Source organism: Haliotis asinina, chromosome 15 (genome assembly GCF_037392515.1).
Source record: "Haliotis asinina isolate JCU_RB_2024 chromosome 15, JCU_Hal_asi_v2, whole genome shotgun sequence".
NCBI lineage: Eukaryota > Metazoa > Mollusca > Gastropoda > Lepetellida > Haliotidae > Haliotis > Haliotis asinina.
Window position 1 is genome coordinate 12,962,301 of NC_090294.1, and position 22,899 is coordinate 12,985,199.

Genomic DNA, 22,899 nt, shown 5'->3' on the forward strand with positions numbered 1-22,899 from the left:
TCGACTTCCACAGCAGTGTCGGCTATCCATTGGTCAAAACCGGTCACGTGCCGTAGGTATATCTTCCTATGTAAAACTGGACCAGGCACGTCCCTAGTAACAATTGCCATTTTCATTGTCTCATTCTTTCAGGCGTGATTTACTGAAGGTGCTCATCGAGGTAAATTCATTGTCATGTGTTTGATAAGGAGATTCATCATGTGTCCGAGTTAAATATCACATTAATAATTAACTCGGACACATCGTTCTCATTTGATATTTAACACGAGCACATGAAAAATATCCATATCAAACTAGCGAACACATGGTAACTTATAACGTAGTTCCCTGGGAAATGAAGTATACCCTTGACAATTTATTCGATAACAACATTGAACAAGCTACAATCGTTTCTATTTCGTTTTGTTTTATTTTACCCAAGCGACAACGAACATGTACGATCACTTTGCGATTATTTTGCATTTTGTTGCCTTTTCTTCGCTATTCCAACTATCGAAAAGCCTGTGGAAAGCAACTATTTAATCACAAAAAAGTTCTAGGACTGATTATAGTCGCCATTTAACAGTATTATCAATCCCAAACGACGCTAAGCTTAAATTGGGTGACCATCTTATGTCTTAAGGATCAGCACGAAAAACGCTATTTCAGAAATTCGAACCTCATTCGGGACAAAATGTCAAAATAAACAATTTCTTTTCAAGCTTTGTAAGAAACCGACTCTCAAATGTTCTCCGTTTGTGCAGATCGATACTCATGCTGTTCATCACTGGATTGTCTGGTCCAGACTCGACTATTTACAGAGAGTCGCCATATTGCTGGAATACTGCTGAGAGCGGCGTAAAACTAAACTCACTCACTCTCACGTTTCAGTGACAGGTGGCTACGTTTTTATGCGATTCGGCGATGTTCTGATGACGCCAGGGCTCATCTGAACAGCATTCGGGACGTTCTGATTGCATTTGGGGTGTATTTGTGATATATCTAAGCTGTATTCTAAGTTCAGTCGAAATACACGTGTTCCGATACGTTTGAAGAATATTCCACCTGAAGTCGAGCAGCAATCGAGATACATTCATTTCGACTCATCCTGACCGGATTTGTAGCGGCTTGCCTTTTCTGTTCTCGTTCACATATGGTCAGAATACTTAAAATGCAGTTAAAATGCAGTAAACATATTTGGAATGCACGTAGAATGCAGAAAGAATACTTAAAATGCATTTCGAATCCTCCTCAAAGGCCGTGCGATATACTTCCACTTCGAATGTACCTCAATCAAGATATTCGGACATGTTACAAGAATTGACCTGATTGTTGGAATGCATTGGGAATGCAGTTAGAAGTTTTAGAATTCAGTTCGAATTTCCAGGAATGTCCAGAAATTGTCATTCCAGCTCATTTCGCCTCAAGTGTGAAGTGTTAACTTGGCAGGATTTCGTATGAGGGAGATACGTATTACTCAAAAGACACGTTTTTCGTGGATTTGGTCCGTCCCTCTAAATCTTTCCTGTCAGTCATTTATTTCTGGAAATAAAAAAAGAATATTGTCGAAATTCCTAACGTCATATAAAGTGTACTCTGTTATTCATAAAATGACAACTGACAATGTAACAAAGAGGAGAGGTTAATGTGTTGCCAGTTGTGTTGTTACTCTTAGTCACAAAAGAAATCAGCTCCTACAAAATACTTTTGGTTTACCACGAAAAAAGATGTAATTACCAACGAAAAAATATGTAATTACCAATCTCGTCAATATGAAGGCATAATCTAAAGCAGATTTGAAAACAAACCAAAACAAAACAGAGGTTTCAAATGACAATATCAATCTTGAAACTAATGTTTTAACGATCACATTACCAGGAATGCTAACACTTAAAATAATGGGATTTTCTTTTCATAATAATAGCACGTTTAAAAAAACAAAGCAATATTTTCAAATAATATGCGCATGGTAGTTGACAATTGCTGAATAGATATGCGCCTTGACAGCTGTTAAATACAATAATTGGGTAAATATTTGCTTCTATTGTTACAACAATGATAACAAATTAGCAGAACATGCTATTCATCTTCCATGGCATTTCATTTACAGTTTTTGAACACAGTAGCTTGTGAAAAGTTCGCTTATAAGACCTTGGATCACAGTAAACTGAACGTAACTGGGAAAAGGCTCTTCTTGCTTGATGTAGATATAGCGTGCATATGGCTCACATATGAAATTTCTTTTATACAGAGAGTAAGTAACGTACAGATATTGCAGAGTTTTACATGTCACTCCTGCATAAAGCAATATTTGCCATTTTCTTGCACTGCTGTAAATGTAAGATGTGTTGTTCCACTGTATATTTCCAACTCTCTGCCATATCCACGCATATTCGCCTCAAGGGGTATGGTAATATATTTGTGCCAGAACGATAGACATCTGTTCTTTATTCGACTGTGACGTCGTATCCTTTTGATCACAATGAGTATTAGGATGTCATGGCCGTGACGTGCGATGTAGCTTTGCGAGGTTTTCTTATCATAAAGGGTAACATTTGACTGACGAGGGCCTCTCACACTTACAATTCCTGTCACAGACGATGACGAGGGCCTCTCACACTTACAATTCCTGTCACAGACGAAGGTAATGCAACAGATGTAATAAAACAAGCTTAAGAATATATACAGCGTAATGTTTTGTCTAAACGCCATTGTCTGTGCTTGTGTGACTCATAATCCTTCTGTAAACATAACGTCACCCTATACTGGTCAAAACCCGTTAGGAGATGGATCTGTTCTACTTTCAACATAACGCAGGCACCCCTGCTAATAAACAAGTCCTACATCGAAAACACTATATTTCCCGTTCGGTGTATTCTCCCACACACAGTAAGTACAGTATACAGGTTTCCACGGGACATGCATACTATGCATTCGCAAAAGTTGCGAGAGTCAGTAAAATGAATCCACTGTTTTGTTCAGTTGAATATGTGTCTCGTAAACTTTCCTTCACGCATGTCACTTACGAGCCATCACCTTAACGCTAAATTGTTGTATGCAATTAGTCAGTATTCTAAGCTCGTTCAGTAGTCAGATTACGATCATGAGTTAGCGTGTCAGATTCTCAGAGATTATGTTTTGCTCCTCGTATCTAGCTGAATACACCGACTGAGACAATGGTCATGCCATTGACCACTACTTTGGCGGCTCGTGGCTCTGATAACTCTGGTAAGGTATTATGAACACTCAGCCAGGAAACATCAGAAGACGCCCCTGCATGTGAGACTTCCTTCGCGAAGCTCTTTCACTAAGCAGCACCCCAGGGAACCGTTTCCACCAGACACGGTCTTTTCAAAGGGCCCATGGCAAGGGCTAACAATAACCCTTCTATAATCTATAAAGGAAACAAGCGAGTCCAAGGGATACTCACTAGAGACTTGCCATTCGCCAACTAGCTGATTTGCACTGGATACGATCTAGACTGATTGTGCCTCGGATAAATCCTGATTGGTGATGATAAATATCGATCTGACAGATCGATCAAAGTGATTGACGTATACGGTATCGGACACCGTTCAATAGAACTGCTACCGAAGGAACAAGAATAGGTAGCTGTCCAGACAAAACTACGTATTCTGTTAGATTCTGGATAGAGCGAACTTGAGTAGCTCGTCCTTGATCCCGGCCAGGGATGCTGCAGTGATAAACAGAAGTTACTCCTGAAAGAAATGAGATACACAACGCCTAAAAGTAATCTCATTTGTTTGTCAGATGCGCAGCATTGTTTGTGAAAGCCAAATGCCTTAGAGACTTTTACTGCTCTTTGGAGTGGTAAATGAGTTAACAAGCGTAGACCAAAAAGTATGGTGGCTCATGTGTGCCATGTTCCTCGAGAACAAAAAACGAGATCACAACGTGTGTAAATAATAACTTGAAAAACAGCCTTCATGAAATTCAATTCATTAGAACTATGATGGTTTTAAGGATGCTCTGATTTTTGTTTTAAGAAATGGTCTTAATGGGAACATTAGAACTTTCGGGAAGATCACGCACAGGAGCACCTGGCACCTCGGTCATCGACAATGTCTACACATTAAGGTACACAGACACCATGAAACTTTGATAATTTCAATAGAATATATTTTAAAGATTTCACTAAATACCCTGAAACATGACAAACGTACATTTATTTGACGTATTTCCATTAATGTTGCATGGGGACCGACGCCCTGCGGACAGATAGCGATACGGTTCCTGTGATAAGTACAATGAGTGAGTGAGTTTAGTTTTACGCCGCACTCAGGAATATTCAGGCTTTGTGGCCGCGGCCTGTAAACAGTCAAGTCTGGACCAGCCAATCTAGAGTTTACAATTTAATGATGTCAAGGATTTCGGCAAAAATTGTAACCAGGAAATCAAACTTCACCTTTTTTCCCACTTGAACTGGACATATAATAATGACCAATGAGATCGTTGTCTCTTTCATAGGGGTGGGGATTATGGTGTTTCATGAACACGATGTACCATGGTAGAATCGAAACTTGGTATATATTAAAAGCATTTGGTGGCCTTCCTCCCCATTTCTAAATTCAAACTGAATTTTAATCTCTGTATTCCAAGACGGTTATCAATGTGTTCACGCAGATTATCTGAAGAAGGTAGCCACATTTTAAACGAATCCCGAATAAACACGTTGACACCCATCTACCAAAAACATATAAATGGCATCCAAAGATTGATTACTTTGTTTCAAGCATCACTGAAATTAACATGGACATAGGTTTGATCACGTATCCAAAGCAGATTAAAAGTTCGCATGTGTCCACACCTTCAACAGAAGAATTGAGCACGTCGGTTCATATACACATACAGATTGATTGTTCTGCCACTGAAAAACCTTACCACTGAAACGGAATTCTCACCAGCAGGAATACACCCTTATTAAATCCTAAATCCTGTTACGTTCAGGTGGAGTAACTCTGGCAGCTTTACGATCGGGTCACCCCGACTTCCTGGGAAATGTTTGGCTGCTTGTTGCTTCTTGTTGCTGGTACAATCAATACCACAGCGTTGAAGCCACAGACTGTGATACTTCATTCCATTAAAGTAGGAAAAGCACGGTTGTTATGTGGGTTTTAAAGGCTCTTAATATTAATTGACGGTATAATATTGGCTTTTTCGCGTACAACGACTACATGGCACCAATTTGATGTACAGCGGATTTTAAAGAAACGTGTTTCAGCTCTCTTCTGAAAGGAATATTGTTATCTATTTGTTAAGGTTTTACAATGTTTAGAAAACATAAAAACAGCAAAATTCTTAAATTGTATGGCCCATTAAAATCACGTCTTGAAACCGCCGTAGTTCTTCCATACGAAATGTCACATTCAAGCTGACGTGGGAAGTTCCAGATTTGTTGTACTCATTATTTAAGTATTCTTAATGCCTCTTTAGACTAGACAGCTTAACAAAACCCCTCCTGGCACATTCCTTGGAATATTGGAACAACAAAGCAATCTATTAAAAGTGTGTTTCCTACATTCAGCACGTAACGCCATTGCACGGTATCACAAACTATTGATTCGTTGAATGGCGACTTTTCTGCGCCACGTGTTCAAACGTGACTCATTGTCCTTTCACTTAATGCCCGGTAAGTCTACTTCAGCGTTCGGTGCAGGCCAAAACTTTATTTTTCTTCCGAGTCTGTTTATTGTTTAAGCCGCACTCAACATTAGTACAGCTGTGTGATAGCAGTCAAGAGACAAATGAATCAAGTCTCGACCAGACGATCAAGTGACTAACATCTCTGGATCCATCTACGGTATTGGAATAGAATGAGAAGTTTGGCTTCAGTTGGTTTTGTCAGAAGCTTTGTTCAGCTTCAGAAGTACAGATATAGAGTGAGTTAGTTTAGATTTACGCCACTTTAAAGATTTTGTAGCAATATCACGGCGCGGGACACCAGAAATGGGTCTAAACACTTTGTAACCATGTGGTGAATCAAACCCGGTCTTCAGCGTGACGAGCGAACGCTTCAACAACAAGGCTAATCCACTACCCCTGTGTTTGACCTGATGTCAGCTGGCCCCTGATCACGTGATCCCATTTGTCGTCTCAAACGACAAGCATAGGTTGCTGAAGATCAATGGTTAATGCAGGCACCATTGGCAACTATTGGCTGTCAAGTTAAATTTGTTACCTCGGCTAAAACATGTTTCAATCTGTTAAAATAAATGAGAAAGTTAGTGCGCTGAACGATCTCTAGACGTCAATTTTCCCATAATTTGACGGCCTAATGTGGAAGGACAGCCTAAAGAGATGTTTAGCACTTTGATGTTCACGAAGCCGTGTTTACAGCTGACAAATTGGGTTTCACGATATTCATCGGATTCCTACATGACTACGGGAGGCAACTCAGCACAACGTCTTCCAGTGGTTACTGAGTCTACTGTGATCCCGATGGGTAAAATGAAAGTCATAATGAATTTGCCATCTTGAAAAGAAATCACTTTTACGAGAAACAGTTGTATCGCAGTCTCCATCACGTTTCACAATTTGAAAGAATGAAATCATCTTTTGTTTATCTTTCTTAATTCATAAGACAAGTTTTTTTTAAAAATAAATAATTTCATTTCATGTCCGATATTAAAAACAGCACATCCCCAGCAAGCGGCTGTAGAAATCAGCCGAGGTAAGACTGTCCATGTTTTCATGAAGCACTGTATTCCGCGACTAAAGGAATCGAGTTGCCAGGCTCGCCGACGTGGTTGGCACGTCATTGTATCCTAATGCTCATGATGTTGATCACTGGACTGTCCGGTCTCACCCAGTCTCACCCACAGCAGACCACGTACACTAACACGCTACCATGAGCGTAGATCGCAGGAAATATCACTGATGTCAGGGGATCTTGGGAATCATCCAATCAGATCTAAGTTTTAGGTATGAGTGAGCAAAGATCTGAGACAAGTATAACTAACTTCTGTGTCCGAAAGCCAATCAAAAACGCTGAGATGTTATAATGTTGCAGATTTTGTAGATCGATATATACCATGGATCATTTTAGAAATTTGCAAGACGCTTTATGTATATTCGAATCAACAAATGGCATATTTCATGCGTGCTGTTGCACATGAATCATGAAGTCCAAACCTAATGGGGAAATTCTCTTTGAGGAAAAACATTTAAGGGGTTGGGAAGCGAAGAGGGAAATGTGGAACTAATTCCCAATCATACCAACATTCTCTGTGAATGATGCCATACAAAACATGTTTTGGAAAACAAAAAAGGGAATCTCTCTAAGTTGAATAATGTTGTGATTACGGATGCACACGTCTTTGTCTTTGCACACGAATGCCATATGTTGTGGATAACAAAAATGACAAAAACGAAAAATACAAGAGGCGGTGAGGTTAAAACTTTCCTCCGTCACGCCATAGACCCGATTTCCCACATGGGTGCAACGTATGACGCCCATTTCTGATAACGTACCACGGACAGATATTGCTGGAATGAGACTAACAGTTGCATACATAGTTCCTCACTCACTCACGATCATTATGGGTCTACACTATGCCGGCATATGCAAGAAGCGTTGTAACACTATACTCACCCTTTTGATACTAATGACTTCGTATTCTGAAGCCTGGATGGATGGGACCCGTGAAGTTCCGGGGTAGAATATGCCTTTAGCAACCCATGCTTGCCATAAAAGACGACTAACGGGATCGGGTGGTCAGGCTTGCTGACTTGGTTGACACATCGGTGGACTCATCGGTTCCCAGTTGCGCAGATCGATGCTCATGTTGTTGATCACTGGATTGTCTGGTCCAGACTCGATTATTTGCAGACCGCCATATAGCTGGAATATTGCTGAGTGCTGCGTAAACCTAAACTCACTCACTCACTAGATGGATGGAACAAACTGTCCAGAAAAATGAAAGTTACTAAAGGGAAAAGTGGCAGACCTCGCGTCACGGTAATGTCATCAAGGTGATAGACTGCCTATGGCGATTCTATCAGTCGCTGGACAATGCAAAGGATGTAGTGTCGGTACAATCTTAGAGCTTACAGACCATCAGGGGTCAAAACGCTGACAATGAGTGAGGTTAGTTTTACGTCGCACTCAGCAATGTTCCACCTATATGGGAGGTCTGTAAATAATCTAGGTCGGTTCAGACAATCCGGTGATCAATACCATGAGCATTGATCTGCGCAATCGTTAACCGATGAGATGTGTTAACCAGGCCTGCGAGGCTGACCACGTGATCCCGTTAGTTGCCGCTTACGACAAGCATGCCTCAGAATCTGATGTTCATCACCCCGGATAACCCAAGCTGCATTTTAGTCACATGACTTTATCCAGCAAGGTGGCCATTTTCTGGATGAACAGAGGCATGTTTGAACATCTCACTTGCCTTTGGTAAGACGACATGTATTACGTGTGCTTCGGTAAGGAACAGGATCCAGATTTTCGAAGCTCTCTTAGCGCTAAGATAGTCGTAAGTTAATGTTAATGTATGGCACTTACGACTATCTTAGCACTAAGAGAGCTTCGAAAATCTGGGCCCTGGACTGAACACTAAGTAACAAGCTGCCAAAAACGGTCACCCATCCAAAGACTCTGCGAGTTCGACGTGGCTCAACCTCATCTGATTCGTGACCCGACCTCTACTCACAGAACCACAAGCCAGGATGACATTGACTTTGACACAAGAGCATGACCTTTGCTGGCTTTATAACATGGACCTTTCAGCTCAGACCTTCCAAGAAGAATTGCGTCGAATCCTATTTCTTGTGATCAGACGTCTCACGTCTTCTGGCCGTCGTCGAGATAAGGCGTGTATTGATACCCGTGGTTGGCATACACGGTATTGACTGACAAGCGTGACATTTTGAAGGATTAAAGGGAATTTCATGTGATGATTTCAGTCTTGATGGTTGATCGATTACAGAAAACTGACCCAATCTTCAAACTGTTGACATAGTCATACATGCTCTCATTCACAGCATAACCTGTAATGATGTTCATTCAGACCACCAGTACCTTCCTTCAAACGCGTCCTGGTCTGCTGTAGCTCGTCTTCTGGCCGTCAGTTAATGTAAGTTGTCAGCTTTTGAGAATTCATTTGTTTTGAACGCTGTAGTGCTGACAACAAAGTGAAAGATATCAAATACACCGAGGGATAATCTTTATACCCATTTTGTTTTATCTCTTATGAAGTCATTTAAAACGGAAAGAACTGGTGTTGATATTGATTATGTGATTCCCGCAGCAGACAGAATAAAGTAAACTCTGGCTAGCTCCTGTGTGAAAATATATTAGCTAAGTGAAGAAATGAATTAGCAACGACATGACCCCTGAGTACCATGTTTGAGATGTATTTACTTGTTTGGCTGGTTCTTAAACACCAGCCATATTCCAGCTGCATGTTGGCGTCTGTAAATAGACGCGACTGGACAAGACATTTGCTTAAGGCCAGTTCTGATTCTGATCTAACTCTACACGGGTCTATTGCAATTGGAATTTTTCTAAAAATATTATTTCCATTAAAGATTCTTCATTGTTTATAAGAGCTTCTAAAAATGTAATTAAAAAATGAACATCAAATAAAACGTTTCGTTTCATAAAACCAGAAAACATTCTGAACTAGTTAAATAACCTGGATGCTTTTTTCAAAGCATTAAATATTTACCATTATTACTGCATTAAGAAAATTGTTATTTTTGCAAAACTGTTTACACACGTCTTGTGTATAGTTTCCTTGCGAAAGTTAAGAATGTCAGTGTTAGCATGGTCGCAGTGTGATAGTGAGTGAGTTTAGTTTTACGCCGCACTCAGCAATATTCCAGCTATATGGCGTTTGTCTGTAAATATGCGGGTCTGGAAAAGACAATCCAGTGATCAGCAGCATGAGCATCGATCTACTCAATTGGGACGTGTCAACCAAGGCAGCGAGCCTGACCACCCGATCTCCATAGTCGCCTGTTAGGACAAGCATGGAGTACTGAAGATCAATTCTAACCCGGATCTCCACGCGTACGCAGAGTAATAACATATATGTGACCTGCTGACCGTAATGGAAGAAGAGCACTTGTCCTCTGATCCTTGTGTACCTCTGACGATGTACTGATACTACCGTGGTTTCACGTTAACGCGCCCCTGTCGGAATCCCGTGGTCGATGGACTCAGTGTAAATGAACAGATACCCCTACTGGCACGAACTGGATTCTCTGATGCCGGTGATGGGATCATATGATCGAATGTCGTTATTGACACGTTCCTGATGATCAAATGACGATTTCGGTCGATTACCAGTGATGGTGCACTCCTGCTCCCAGATCGGTAAGACCACCGTTCCTCGACACATCTCTGCTTGTACTGGCCAAGTAGGAGGCCCCGCGACGGGTTGCGTTGATGTTAAAACACTAATTGGGCTCTTCATTTGCACAGGCATGAATCATTTACATCCGGTTTCTATCGCAAGGGAGAGTCCTTTTCGAGGAAGCGTGACTTATAGCTATCAATATTGTACATTCAGCCTAACTACCGCTATAATCAGGGCTTCTACGTTCCGCGTTAGGTCGAAACTATAACAGATGCTTTGGTTAGTTTGTTGTTTGTTTAATATTCATTTTATATGGCGGCGGTTTGTAATTACAAACGAGTCTGGACCAGATAATCCACACTGGTAGGGAACGTAGTTACGGTGATAGTGGAGTCTTTGAGATTTTTGCAACAGAAACTTTGCGATATGTTACAGAGTTTGTGTGATTTTAGTTTCAGTAAGGGAAGGGCAAGGAAATAATTGACCTGCATACCCAGAACATCAATAACACAAGGGAGCTGAATTAAAATTTATCAACTTTAGATCCAATTCCGATTCATTATCAGATTGGACGAATTTTACCCCGCCAGTTATATTTGGGGATAGGGAATTACCTGTGACAATGAATGAATTTTCCGTTAGACCAATTTCGTAATCACAAAGTTTCTGTGACATTTGACCAATTCATGGAAATTGATACGTACGGTTCTTTTCGCAGATAAAACAGAAAATGCATAATGATGAAAGAGGATAAACCCTCATTGGAACACTTTGCATTATTTTCTCACCTTTTCATGGAATCATTTGTCACAAAATTACGATTATTTATCAAGGACTCTGACATATCGCAAAGTTTCCCTCGCAAAAATCACGAAAACTCCACTCCACTGTAACCAAGTTCACAACCGGTCATCCAGAGATAGCATCACGTGTCAACATCCCGATCAACATTTCCCCTGAAAAATGCCATACATTTTTATATTAAAAACAAACAGCAGACGACATGATATGTAGCATCTCGACCTCATTAGTCTTCCTCGATAATGTATTACTGATAGTACTTTCAGTCTTAAGAATCGAACATCCCTCCACTAGGGTACTTTTTCTCAGACATCTGAGCCTTATGAAAACAACAACATTAGCTGTGAGGAAATTAGTTGTCACGCGCTTAGATCGTGAAAATCCGTGTCATTCCGGAACGAGCCGGAAAGCTACGTACTGCAGATCTTACAGTAATTGTGAGCTAAGCATAGGCAGCTGTCTCCGCGGTTAAGCGAAAATGTACTGTTACCCTGATGAGTATTAATTGTGACAGCAAATCTTTCTTTCCGCGTCAGTCGTAACAGGAAACCCTTTAGTAGTATTGACAAGTAGTATAGATGTAGTACTAATGTGAATGAAACCACTGCGATAACGACGCCCCCAGCGACTCTCTGCCTCTTTGGGGCAGCGTAGAAGTCATAGGGGAAATATTAATCAGGAGCCGGGTCACTAGAAGGACAGTACACATTAGGGGACCGATCAAATGATGTGAAAAGCGTTACCAAACCAGCGCTGGCCAGTGAAACTAATGACAAAGGATTATTTAATGGACAAACAACTTATATCTTGATGTCTTTGATCTACATATTTGGCATTCTTCCCATGCCACATTTTCAGTATTTATCAACTACATCAAATCTCAGCTTCTATTTCCTGATCTGAAACACCCAATGTGTGTATGCGGAAAGATGTAATTAAGAGATAAGTTTCGACTTTATCAACAGGGAACATCAACGTCACACAAACATTGCAAGCTGCGACTCGTTTATGTATGATATTCCAATTCAGGGTCCCGATCCAGAAACATTCGTAACTTTGCGATTTGTCGTAACGCAATAATTTATTATAGGCTTACGAATGTAGTAACTCCATGGACGCTTTGTGGATCGGAAATCGGGGTTCAATCCACTACCAAGTCAACATCCAGCTGATCTCATTGAAACTAGGAAACATCTTGACCGTCAGATTGTAAGTGAGTGAGTTGGTTTTAACGCCTTCGTGACAAGTATTCCAGAATCACGGCTCCCGTAATGTTTAACGGCGTGACAGTAATCTGGCATCTGTACCAGTTCTAAACAAAGGAAATGTAATGGTATCTGATTTGGTATGGTATGCGATATATTTGAAAATGCCACAGAAAAATCCATATTCACGAGAAATGTCTGCCAACCGTACACTCGAATGTCCGAATATATACATTGATCACTATGAAACGTGGAGACACGAGGTATTCGCCAAACTATTAGCGTATTCTCCCCTAATGGTGTGGCGGTCACACGCATGTCACAAACACATGCATAGGCAAATCAATCGTTCATCTGAAAAATGGTAGCATGTGGTGTCCGGAAAATAGGGAATTGCATCGGACAGTGGAAGTGCCTTCCACATGACCACAACACAACCTTTTGAATCATTCACCGAGGCTTGAAGTCTGTAACAGTACTCAAACAGCTTTTGAACAAGAGATGTAAATCTTCGAATGATTCGCAAGACACCTACCTTCCCAAAACTTCCCTTCCCGATGGCACGTAGAATTTGAAAGTGATCGAAGTTGACTGAAAGAAAAAGAACATTCATGTCAAATCAAATCATATTTATATCAGAATAATGTGTCCAAACATTCGTTGTTTCGACTCTGGACCACCTAACTTGCAAGGTTCCCTTAAATCTCGTAACCGTTTCGCCGATGGCAAATCCCGTTAAGTAAATGATGAAAATATTGTTTTGAATGTGTGCTGATTCGAACTAGGACCACAGAGTGACTATAGGCCATTCTTCGCTTAAGTTTTGCCCCGTGATCTTTACAAAATGATTTGAAAGTGTTTATAATTCTAAGTGCCAAGTTCGCGTTGTGTTTCTGTAGCGATATCCCCTGTGGACATTCACAAACTGTTTACTTTCATGTAGAAGCATGTAGAAGATCCATTAGGAATTCTGGTCGGGCCGCCCTTACTATTACATCCAGTAATTAGTCACGTTTACTCCCTGGGCCTCAGTGTCCAGAAATATTTACTACCGGCAAAAACTGGCAACTTATTAATTTATTAACAATCAGGACTACTTTTACAACACCGTGATGTATGTACTACTAATCACACCGACTAGTCACCAGTGTGCGAAATCGCCACTGGCTCGCTAATACGTAACTAGTAAAAATCCAGCCGAGCAATAAAATCTGGCCCGAGTGTCATTTGTATGGGGTCATTTTGTAAATATATCACTCTCTCCAACTTGTAAAGTTATAATACACTTTTGAATCATGCAAGATTATGGCCTGATAAAAATGCACAGCAGTTTAATGGTGAAATCCGTCACAATATCTTATTGGCATCTATTTTTCAAAATCCTTTGCTCAGTGTCTACATTGAAATTTTCGGCTGGTGATTTTTCCATGCAAGCCACCTTCAGGCATACCTAGCCCTATTGGCGAGCAACATTTGGAAACTAGTACGACCTAGCATACGTAGCGACCATAGGCATACTGTGATGGATACTCCCCAGAGCGTTGAGAATGATAACAGGATCCACTGGTCGATGAACAAATACATTCTGGTGATCTTTGTGGTTTTTTGTTTTTATCACAAATGAAGTTGACACAGAGCGGCGTTAAAACGAACCATATAACTAAATCATTGAAAGAGGGAATTCAATTGATAGACCTTCACGTTTTTTATGGATTCAATTGACTGGACTTTATCACTGAATCATTGGATCATTGAATGATTGACCATATCACTGAATCTTGGAGGGGGAGGGGGAGGGGGAATTCAATTGACCGACCCTCAGGTTCTTATGAATTCACTTGACTCGACTTTATTGTGTGATGAGGGATTAAACTGGCTAAACCCTCGGTGCGATGACTAATTTAACTGACTAGATTATTTATACAGCAAGGAGTTTCAGTGACACGATTTGTCCGCAAGTGATGTTAGATTTGACGACCAGCTTTATGTGAGGATTGATTCAATTGACAGACCACTTGACGCAGTGAGGAACTCAGCTGTCCAGAGATCCAATTGACCTGTATACGTTTGTATATTTTTTGCTTGAATGCCTAAATATCACGACTTTGTACCCTTTGGCCAGTGTGAAAATACGTTCTGTGTTTGTTCTGCGATAAGACAAGATTGCGCATGAGGGGAGACGAAGGGCATGGAGCGGTCAGACTCATGGGGCGGTGGGGTTGCCTTGTGGTTAAAGCGTTCGCTCGTCACGGGTTCGATTTCCCACATGGTTGCAATATGTGAAAATGTGTACAGATATGTACAGCGGTTAAAGGCGAAAATCCAGCCTATCGAATAGAACAGGTGCACGGATCGCTAAAACAAACACTCATTTTCAAAACGGCATACTTACATCCACTAACATCCATTCACTTTATTTTATATCAGCCCTGATACAGAACCACCCCCGTTTTTCACTACTTGACGGACATTTTGACTGGTTAACCAAAAAGTGGAATCGCACTAAAACGGTTAGCGATAAATTGACTGTGGTTGCGGGGAAACGAACTTAACTCATTTTTTCATCGTTTGTAGACATTTCTGGATCCCATATATCATCGCACCATTCACTGAACTCTTAAAATTACATTGATTACTCTAAAGCGAAATGAATCACTGTAAGTACTAATTATAATTCTACACCATCATCATGATGGCAGTGTGCATGAAGTATACGTAATCGGTCTTACGAGATGACAGTTTTCACTTTCATGCACTTGGTAAAGTTGACATATTTCCAAATTAGGATTTCTTCACTGATTCATTCAAATGTTTCATTTCCTCTACGTTCTACATTTCTACACCATACAGTTCCTATCCTTCAGTAATAAAGTGGCGCCATTACGCAAGTTACATGACGCTGAAAGAAGACATATTCAACAAATCGGTGAATGTATTTCCAAGATAAGAAAAACTGTATGACACACGCTCTTGGGATTGTATTTCGTCAAGAATAATTTGACAGTGTTTCATATGCGGGTACATTCGCTTCAAATCCCTCTCCAAGAAGGTTAACAGGGGAGGCCCAACAATTGACTTTACAAAACTAACACAACTAAAAACGTTTTCAATTACGCTTCAGTAAATACAAGTGGGAGGTGGCTAAACGGGGACATGGTACTTGCAAGATGTCTGCTAAAGACCACACCTACAGTTTCACGAAACGACGTAAACATCATACGTTCACATCCACACATATAGCTCTATAAACAGAACATCAAGTGCCGAGAATTCTTTGAGCACTAATTACGCATAACATGCTTAGATTCATATCCATACATATTACTATATAAACATAATAACTAATTATACGCATCACTGTTTGATGGAGGAAGGGTCATATATTTACACTTAACTTGGGGCTAGCTTATCGCTAGAGGGGAGGGACATTATAGACGTTAGGGCAATACGTCCACCAAATATTTAATAAAGTCAACAGAAATAATACGGCTCTTCCCCATACAAGAGACAGAAGTCTTCCTAAAACGTCGCATATTAGATAGCTTGGCAGTTGTCGAAAAACGTTCCGAAAATATGTGTCCAACATGTGTAAATGGCACACATTCTAATAGATCACCAATAACACGCGTGTGTACCTTACGTATTACAAGTGGGTATTAGAGTGAGTGATTGAGTTCACTTTTACTCCCCAGTGTTCAGCGATATTCCAGGAATATCGAGACACCAGAAATGGACTTCACAAAATGGAATTCGAAGCCTGATTTTCACCACCGACTTAATCCTTAGACTTCAAACGTTATAGGAACTTCAGTCTTTATCAAGGTAGTAGTATGAGAGATGTAACACCATGCTAATGTCGTGTCTGAAAAAAAACAAACCTTTCCCATTTGGATAATAAGAACACTATGCACACCTATTCAATACCAAAAAACATCTAGAAATGGCATTGTAGGTCTCAAGACATCTCGGAACCTGAAATGTACCATCCACAAAATGATATAAACCACTAACGGTTCGTTTCCCCGCCCGCCTACTGCAGAGCGTCATAGTCCGTTTTCATGGATTCCGTTTTTCTAACCTCTCATTTACATATCCACAATGGCCGGCAGTCGAGGGGGTATTTATGTTTCAAGACTTGTCAGAAATAAAATGAGTATATTTTGTTGGAGGTAAGTGTCCCGCATTTACGATGATTGTTGAGTTTTCAGTCTTGATTTTGCCTTAAACCGTTCCGCTCAAATTTCTTGCGGAAAGGTGCGTCAAAGAAAATGCACTCGCCGTATAAACTCGATGTAGGCCTTGGCTGGAATACGAGTTTATTCATATGAACTACCCCTCCTGAGGCCCACTCAGCAATATTCCGGCTACATGTACATGATAACACTATATATAGAATCTTAACCCACGAATGACATTTCGAGCAGTGATCTTGTCCGCCTACTAGGGACACGTATCTCTGTAGTAATAAATTAACAAACAGTGTCACATATGCAGATTGCTTTCAACCCCAGGTTCCGCCCAAAGCTTCTTCATGTATGTGCTCCATATTGTCAAGATTCGGTGATTTACACTATAGATAAAACTTTATGGATAACAACTTCTTTATTTTGTGAGTGTGAGGTTTCGATAAGATCCTTGTACCGTCGTCAAGCAATCAGTATCGAAACGTCGCACTCACGAAATAAAGAAATAAAGAAATTATCAATAGTCTCCAACTTCTAAAATGCCATCAAAAGAAATAATTCGGTGAAGTAGCCTAGCGGTTAAACATCAGGTTGGTCCCCCAAAGACCCAGGTTGGATTTTCTACACACGTGGGGGTGGGGGGCGGTGGGGTAGCCTATCGGTTGAAGTGTTCGCTCGCCATGCCGAAGACCCAGGTTCGATTCCCCACATGGGTACAATGTGTGAAGCCCATTTTCGGGTGTCCCCCGCCGTGATATTGCTGGAATATTGCTAAAAAGCGGCGTAAAACTAAACTCACTCACTCTTATGTTGCGGAGACAGGTCACGCGGCGGTTCCCTCTCAGCAATGGATTACAAGTCGTCTAGAGCAGAATCAAAGCAACGAGAAGACGTTCACAGCGCAGTTTATCACTGTATGAGAAGAATGGTACTTTAAGGCATTCAGCAGATCAATTTTGTTTTGTTCGTTTGTTATGTGTCTGTAAAATGTCGAATATGGACCAGACAGTCCAGTGATCAACAGCAATAACATCGATCATCATCTGCGAGTCGATCACTTGAGCCGATCTCGGCACACGCATCACTGTAGGACAACATGGTCGGCCAGAGGAAGTAGATGCTTCAATGTAAAGAAGGGACTGTATGGTAAGCCAGAGGAAGTAGACGCAAACAAAGTAAAGGACAGCATGGTCGGCCGGAGGAAGTAGACGCATCAATGTAAAGGGGGTACTATAGGGAAAGCCAGAGGGAGTAGACGCATCATTGTAAAGGAGGGACTGCAGGGTAAGCCTTGGGAAGTAGAGCTAAAGGAAGGAATGTGTAGCAGGGCAGCGTAAGTTGATGCATCAGCGTGAAGTAAGGACTGCAGGGTAAGCCTTGGGAAGTACAGTTAAAGGAAGGAACGTGTAACAGGGCGGCGTAAGTTGATGCATCAGCGTGAAGGAGGGACTGCAGGGTAAGGCTTGGGAAGTACAGCTAAAGGAAGGAATGTGTAGCAGGGCGGCGTAAGTTGATGCGTCAGCGTGAAGGAAGGACTGCAGGGTAAGGCTTGGGAAGTACAGCTAAAGGAAGGAATGTGTAGCAGGGCGGCGTAAGTTGATGCATCAGCGTGAAGGAGGGACTGCAGGGTAAGCCTTGGGAAGTACAGCTAAAGGAAGGAATGTGTAGCAGGGCGGCGTAAGTTGATGCATCAGCGTGAAGTAAGGACTGCAGGGTAAGCCTTGGGAAGTACAGTTAAAGGAAGGAACGTGTAACAGGGCGGCGTAAGTTGATGCATCAGCGTGAAGGAGGGACTGCAGGGTAAGCCTTGGGAAGTACAGCTAAAGGAAGGAATGTGTAGCAGGGCGGCGTAAGTTGATGCATCAGCGTGAAGTAAGGACTGCAGGGTAAGCCTTGGGAAGTACAGTTAAAGGAAAGAACGTGTAACAGGGCGGCGTAAGTTGATGCATCAGCGTGAAGGAGGGACTGCAGGGTAAGGCTTGGGAAGTACAGCTAAAGGAAGGAATGTGTAGCAGGGCGGCGTAAGTTGATGCATCAGCGTGAAGGAGGGACTGCAGGGTAAGGCTTGGGAAGTACAGCTAAAGGAAGGAATGTGTAGCAGGGCGGCGTAAGTTGATGCATCAGCGTGAAGGAGGGACTGCAGGGTAAGGCTTGGGAAGTACAGCTAAAGGAAGGAATGTGTAGCAGGGCGGCGTAAGTTGATGCGTCAGCGTGAAGGAAGGACTGCAGGGTAAGCCTTGGGAAGTACAGCTAAAGGAAGGAATGTGTAGCAGGGCGGCGTAAGTTGATGCATCAGCGTGAAGGAGGGACTGCAGGGTAAGGCTTGGGAAGTACAGCTAAAGGAAGGAATGTGTAACAGGGCGGCGTAAGTTGATGCATCAGCGTGAAGGAAGGACTGCAGGGTAAGCCTTGGGAAGTACAGCTAAAGGAAGGAACGTGTAACAGGGCGGCGTAAGTTGATGCATCAGCGTGAAGGAGGGACTGCAGGGTAAGCCTTGGGAAGTACAGCTAAAGGAAGGAATGTGTAGCAGGGCGGCATAAGTTGATGCATCAGCGTGAAGGAGGGACTGCAGGGTAAGGCTTGGGAAGTACAGCTAAAGGAAGGAATGTGTAGCAGGGCGGCATAAGTTGATGCATCAGCGTGAAGGAGGGACTGCAGGGTAAGCCTTGGGAAGTACAGCTAAAGGAAGGAATGTGTAGCAGGGCGGCGTAAGTTGATGCATCAGCGTGAAGTAAGGACTGCAGGGTAAGCCTTGGGAAGTACAGTTAAAGGAAGGAACGTGTAACAGGGCGGCGTAAGTTGATGCATCAGCGTGAAGGAGGGACTGCAGGGTAAGGCTTGGGAAGTACAGCTAAAGGAAGGAATGTGTAGCAGGGCGGCGTAAGTTGATGCATCAGCGTGAAGGAGGGACTGCAGGGTAAGCCTTGGGAAGTACAGCTAAAGGAAGGAATGTGTAGCAGGGCGGCGTAAGTTGATGCATCAGCGTGAAGTAAGGACTGCAGGGTAAGCCTTGGGAAGTACAGTTAAAGGAAGGAACGTGTAACAGGGCGGCGTAAGTTGATGCATCAGCGTGAAGGAGGGACTGCAGGGTAAGGCTTGGGAAGTACAGCTAAAGGAAGGAATGTGTAGCAGGGCGGCGTAAGTTGATGCATCAGCGTGAAGTAAGGACTGCAGGGTAAGCCTTGGGAAGTACAGTTAAAGGAAGGAACGTGTAACAGGGCGGCGTAAGTTGATGCATCAGCGTGAAGGAGGGACTGCAGGGTAAGGCTTGGGAAGTACAGCTAAAGGAAGGAATGTGTAGCAGGGCGGCGTAAGTTGATGCATCAGCGTGAAGGAGGGACTGCAGGGTAAGGCTTGGGAAGTACAGCTAAAGGAAGGAATGTGTAGCAGGGCGGCGTAAGTTGATGCATCAGCGTGAAGGAGGGACTGCAGGGTAAGCCTTGGGAAGTACAGCTAAAGGAAGGAATGTGTAGCAGGGCGGCATAAGTTGATGCATCAGCGTGAAGGAGGGACTGCAGGGTAAGGCTTGGGAAGTACAGCTAAAGGAAGGAATGTGTAGCAGGGCGGCATAAGTTGATGCATCAGCGTGAAGGGGGGACTGCAGGGTAAGGCTTGGGAAGTACAGCTAAAGGAAGGAATGTGTAGCAGGGCGGCATAAGTTGATGCATCAGCGTGAAGGAGGGACTGCAGGGTAAGGCTTGGGAAGTACAGCTAAAGGAAGGAATGTGTAGCAGGGCGGCGTAAGTTGATGCATCAGCGTGAAGGAGGGACTGCAGGGTAAGCCTTGGGAAGTACAGCTAAAGGAAGGAATGTGTAGCAGGGCGGCATAAGTTGATGCATCAGCGTGAAGGAGGGACTGCAGGGTAAGCCTTGGGAAGTACAGCTAAAGGAAGGAATGTGTAGCAGGGCGGCATAAGTTGATGCATCAGCGTGAAGGAGGGACTGCAGGGTAAGCCTTGGGAAGTACAGCTAAAGGAAGGAATGTGTAGCAGGGCGGCATAAGTTGATGCGTCAGCGTGAAGGAAGGACTGCAGGGTAAGCCTTGGGAAGTACAGCTAAAGGAAGGAACGTGTAACAGGGCGGCGTAAGTTGATGCATCAGCGTGAAGGAGGGACTGCAGGGTAAGGCTTGGGAAGTACAGCTAAAGGAAGGAACGTGTAACAGGGCGGCGTAAGTTGATGCATCAGCGTGAAGGAGGGACTGCAGGGTAAGGCTTGGGAAGTACAGCTAAAGGAAGGAATGTGTAGCAGGGCGGCATAAGTTGATGCATCAGCGTGAAGGAGGGACTGCAGGGTAAGGCTTGGGAAGTACAGCTAAAGGAAGGAATGTGTAGCAGGGCGGCGTAAGTTGATGCATCAGCGTGAAGGAAGGACTGCAGGGTAAGCCTTGGGAAGTACAGCTAAAGGAAGGAATGTGTAGCAGGGCGGCGTAAGTTGATGCATCAGCGTGAAGGAGGGACTGCAGGGTAAGCCTTGGGAAGTACAGCTAAAGGAAGGAACGTGTAGCAGGGCGGCGTAAGTTGATGCATCAGCGTGAAGGAGGGACTGCAGGGTAAGCCTTGGGAAGTAGAGCTAAAGGAAGGAACGTGTAACAGGGCGGCGTAAGTTGATGCATCAGCGTGAAGGAGGGACTGCAGGGTAAGCCTTGGGAAGTACAGCTAAAGGAAGGAATGTGTAGCAGGGCGGCGTAAGTTGATGCATCAGCGTGAAGGAAGGACTGCAGGGTAAGCCTTGGGAAGTACAGCTAAAGGAAGGAATGTGTAGCAGGGCGGCATAAGTTGATGCGTCAGCGTGAAGGAGGGACTGCAGGGTAAGCCTTGGGAAGTACAGCTAAAGGAAGGAATGTGTAGCAGGGCGGCGTAAGTTGATGCATCAGCGTGAAGTAAGGACTGCAGGGTAAGCCTTGGGAAGTACAGCTAAAGGAAGGAACGTGTAACAGGGCGGCGTAAGTTGATGCGTCAGCGTGAAGGAAGGACTGCAGGGTAAGGCTTGGGAAGTACAGCTAAAGGAAGGAATGTGTAGCAGGGCGGCGTAAGTTGATGCATCAGCGTGAAGTAAGGACTGCAGGGTAAGCCTTGGGAAGTAGAGTTAAAGGAAGGAACGTGTAGCAGGGCGGCGTAAGTTGATGCATCAGCGTGAAGGAGGGACTGCAGGGTAAGCCTTGGGAAGTACAGCTAAAGGAAGGAATGTGTAGCAGGGCGGCATAAGTTGATGCATCAGCGTGAAGGAAGGACTGCAGGGTAAGCCTTGGGAAGTACAGTTAAAGGAAGGAACGTGTAACAGGGCGGCGTATGTTGATGCATCAGCGTGAAGGAAGGACTGCAGGGTAAGCCTTGGGAAGTACAGCTAAAGGAAGGAATGTGTAGCAGGGCGGCATAAGTTGATGCATCAGCGTGAAGGAGGGACTGCAGGGTAAGGCTTGGGAAGTACAGCTAAAGGAAGGAATGTGTAGCAGGGCGGCATAAGTTGATGCGTCAGCGTGAAGGAAGGACTGCAGGGTAAGCCTTGGGAAGTAGAGTTAAAGGAAGGAATGTGTAGCAGGGCGGCATAAGTTGATGCATCAGCGTGAAGGGGGGACTGCAGGGTAAGGCTTGGGAAGTACAGCTAAAGGAAGGAATGTGTAGCAGGGCGGCATAAGTTGATGCATCAGCGTGAAGGAGGGACTGCAGGGTAAGGCTTGGGAAGTACAGCTAAAGGAAGGAATGTGTAGCAGGGCGGCGTAAGTTGATGCATCAGCGTGAAGGAGGGACTGCAGGGTAAGCCTTGGGAAGTACAGCTAAAGGAAGGAATGTGTAGCAGGGCGGCATAAGTTGATGCATCAGCGTGAAGGAGGGACTGCAGGGTAAGGCTTGGGAAGTACAGCTAAAGGAAGGAATGTGTAGCAGGGCGGCGTAAGTTGATGCATCAGCGTGAAGGAGGGACTGCAGGGTAAGGCTTGGGAAGTACAGCTAAAGGAAGGAATGTGTAGCAGGGCGGCATAAGTTGATGCGTCAGCGTGAAGGAAGGACTGCAGGGTAAGCCTTGGGAAGTACAGATAAAGGAAGGAACGTGTAACAGGGCGGCGTAAGTTGATGCATCAGCGTGAAGGAGGGACTGCAGGGTAAGCCTTGGGAAGTACAGCTAAAGGAAGGAATGTGTAGCAGGGCGGCATAAGTTGATGCATCAGCGTGAAGGAGGGACTGCAGGGTAAGGCTTGGGAAGTACAGCTAAAGGAAGGAATGTGTAGCAGGGCGGCATAAGTTGATGCGTCAGCGTGAAGGAAGGACTGCAGGGTAAGCCTTGGGAAGTAGAGTTAAAGGAAGGAACGTGTAACAGGGCGGCGTATGTTGATGCATCAGCGTGAAGGAGGGACTGCAGGGTAAGCCTTGGGAAGTACAGCTAAAGGAAGGAATGTGTAGCAGG

The 22,899-nt window shown here is 43.5% G+C and overlaps 1 protein-coding gene across 1 annotated transcript in view; it reads right to left on the reverse strand.

Annotated features, from left to right (window-relative positions):
- The window catches only part of LOC137265147 (serine/threonine-protein kinase 32B-like), a 130,534-nt gene that overhangs the window by 51,436 nt on the left and 56,199 nt on the right, over positions 1–22,899 (reverse strand). Inside the window, exon 2 of the mRNA XM_067800466.1 lies at positions 12,849–12,904. Within this exon, the coding sequence (XP_067656567.1) occupies positions 12,849–12,904 (56 nt within the window). The remainder of the gene's footprint in view (positions 1–12,848; positions 12,905–22,899) is intronic.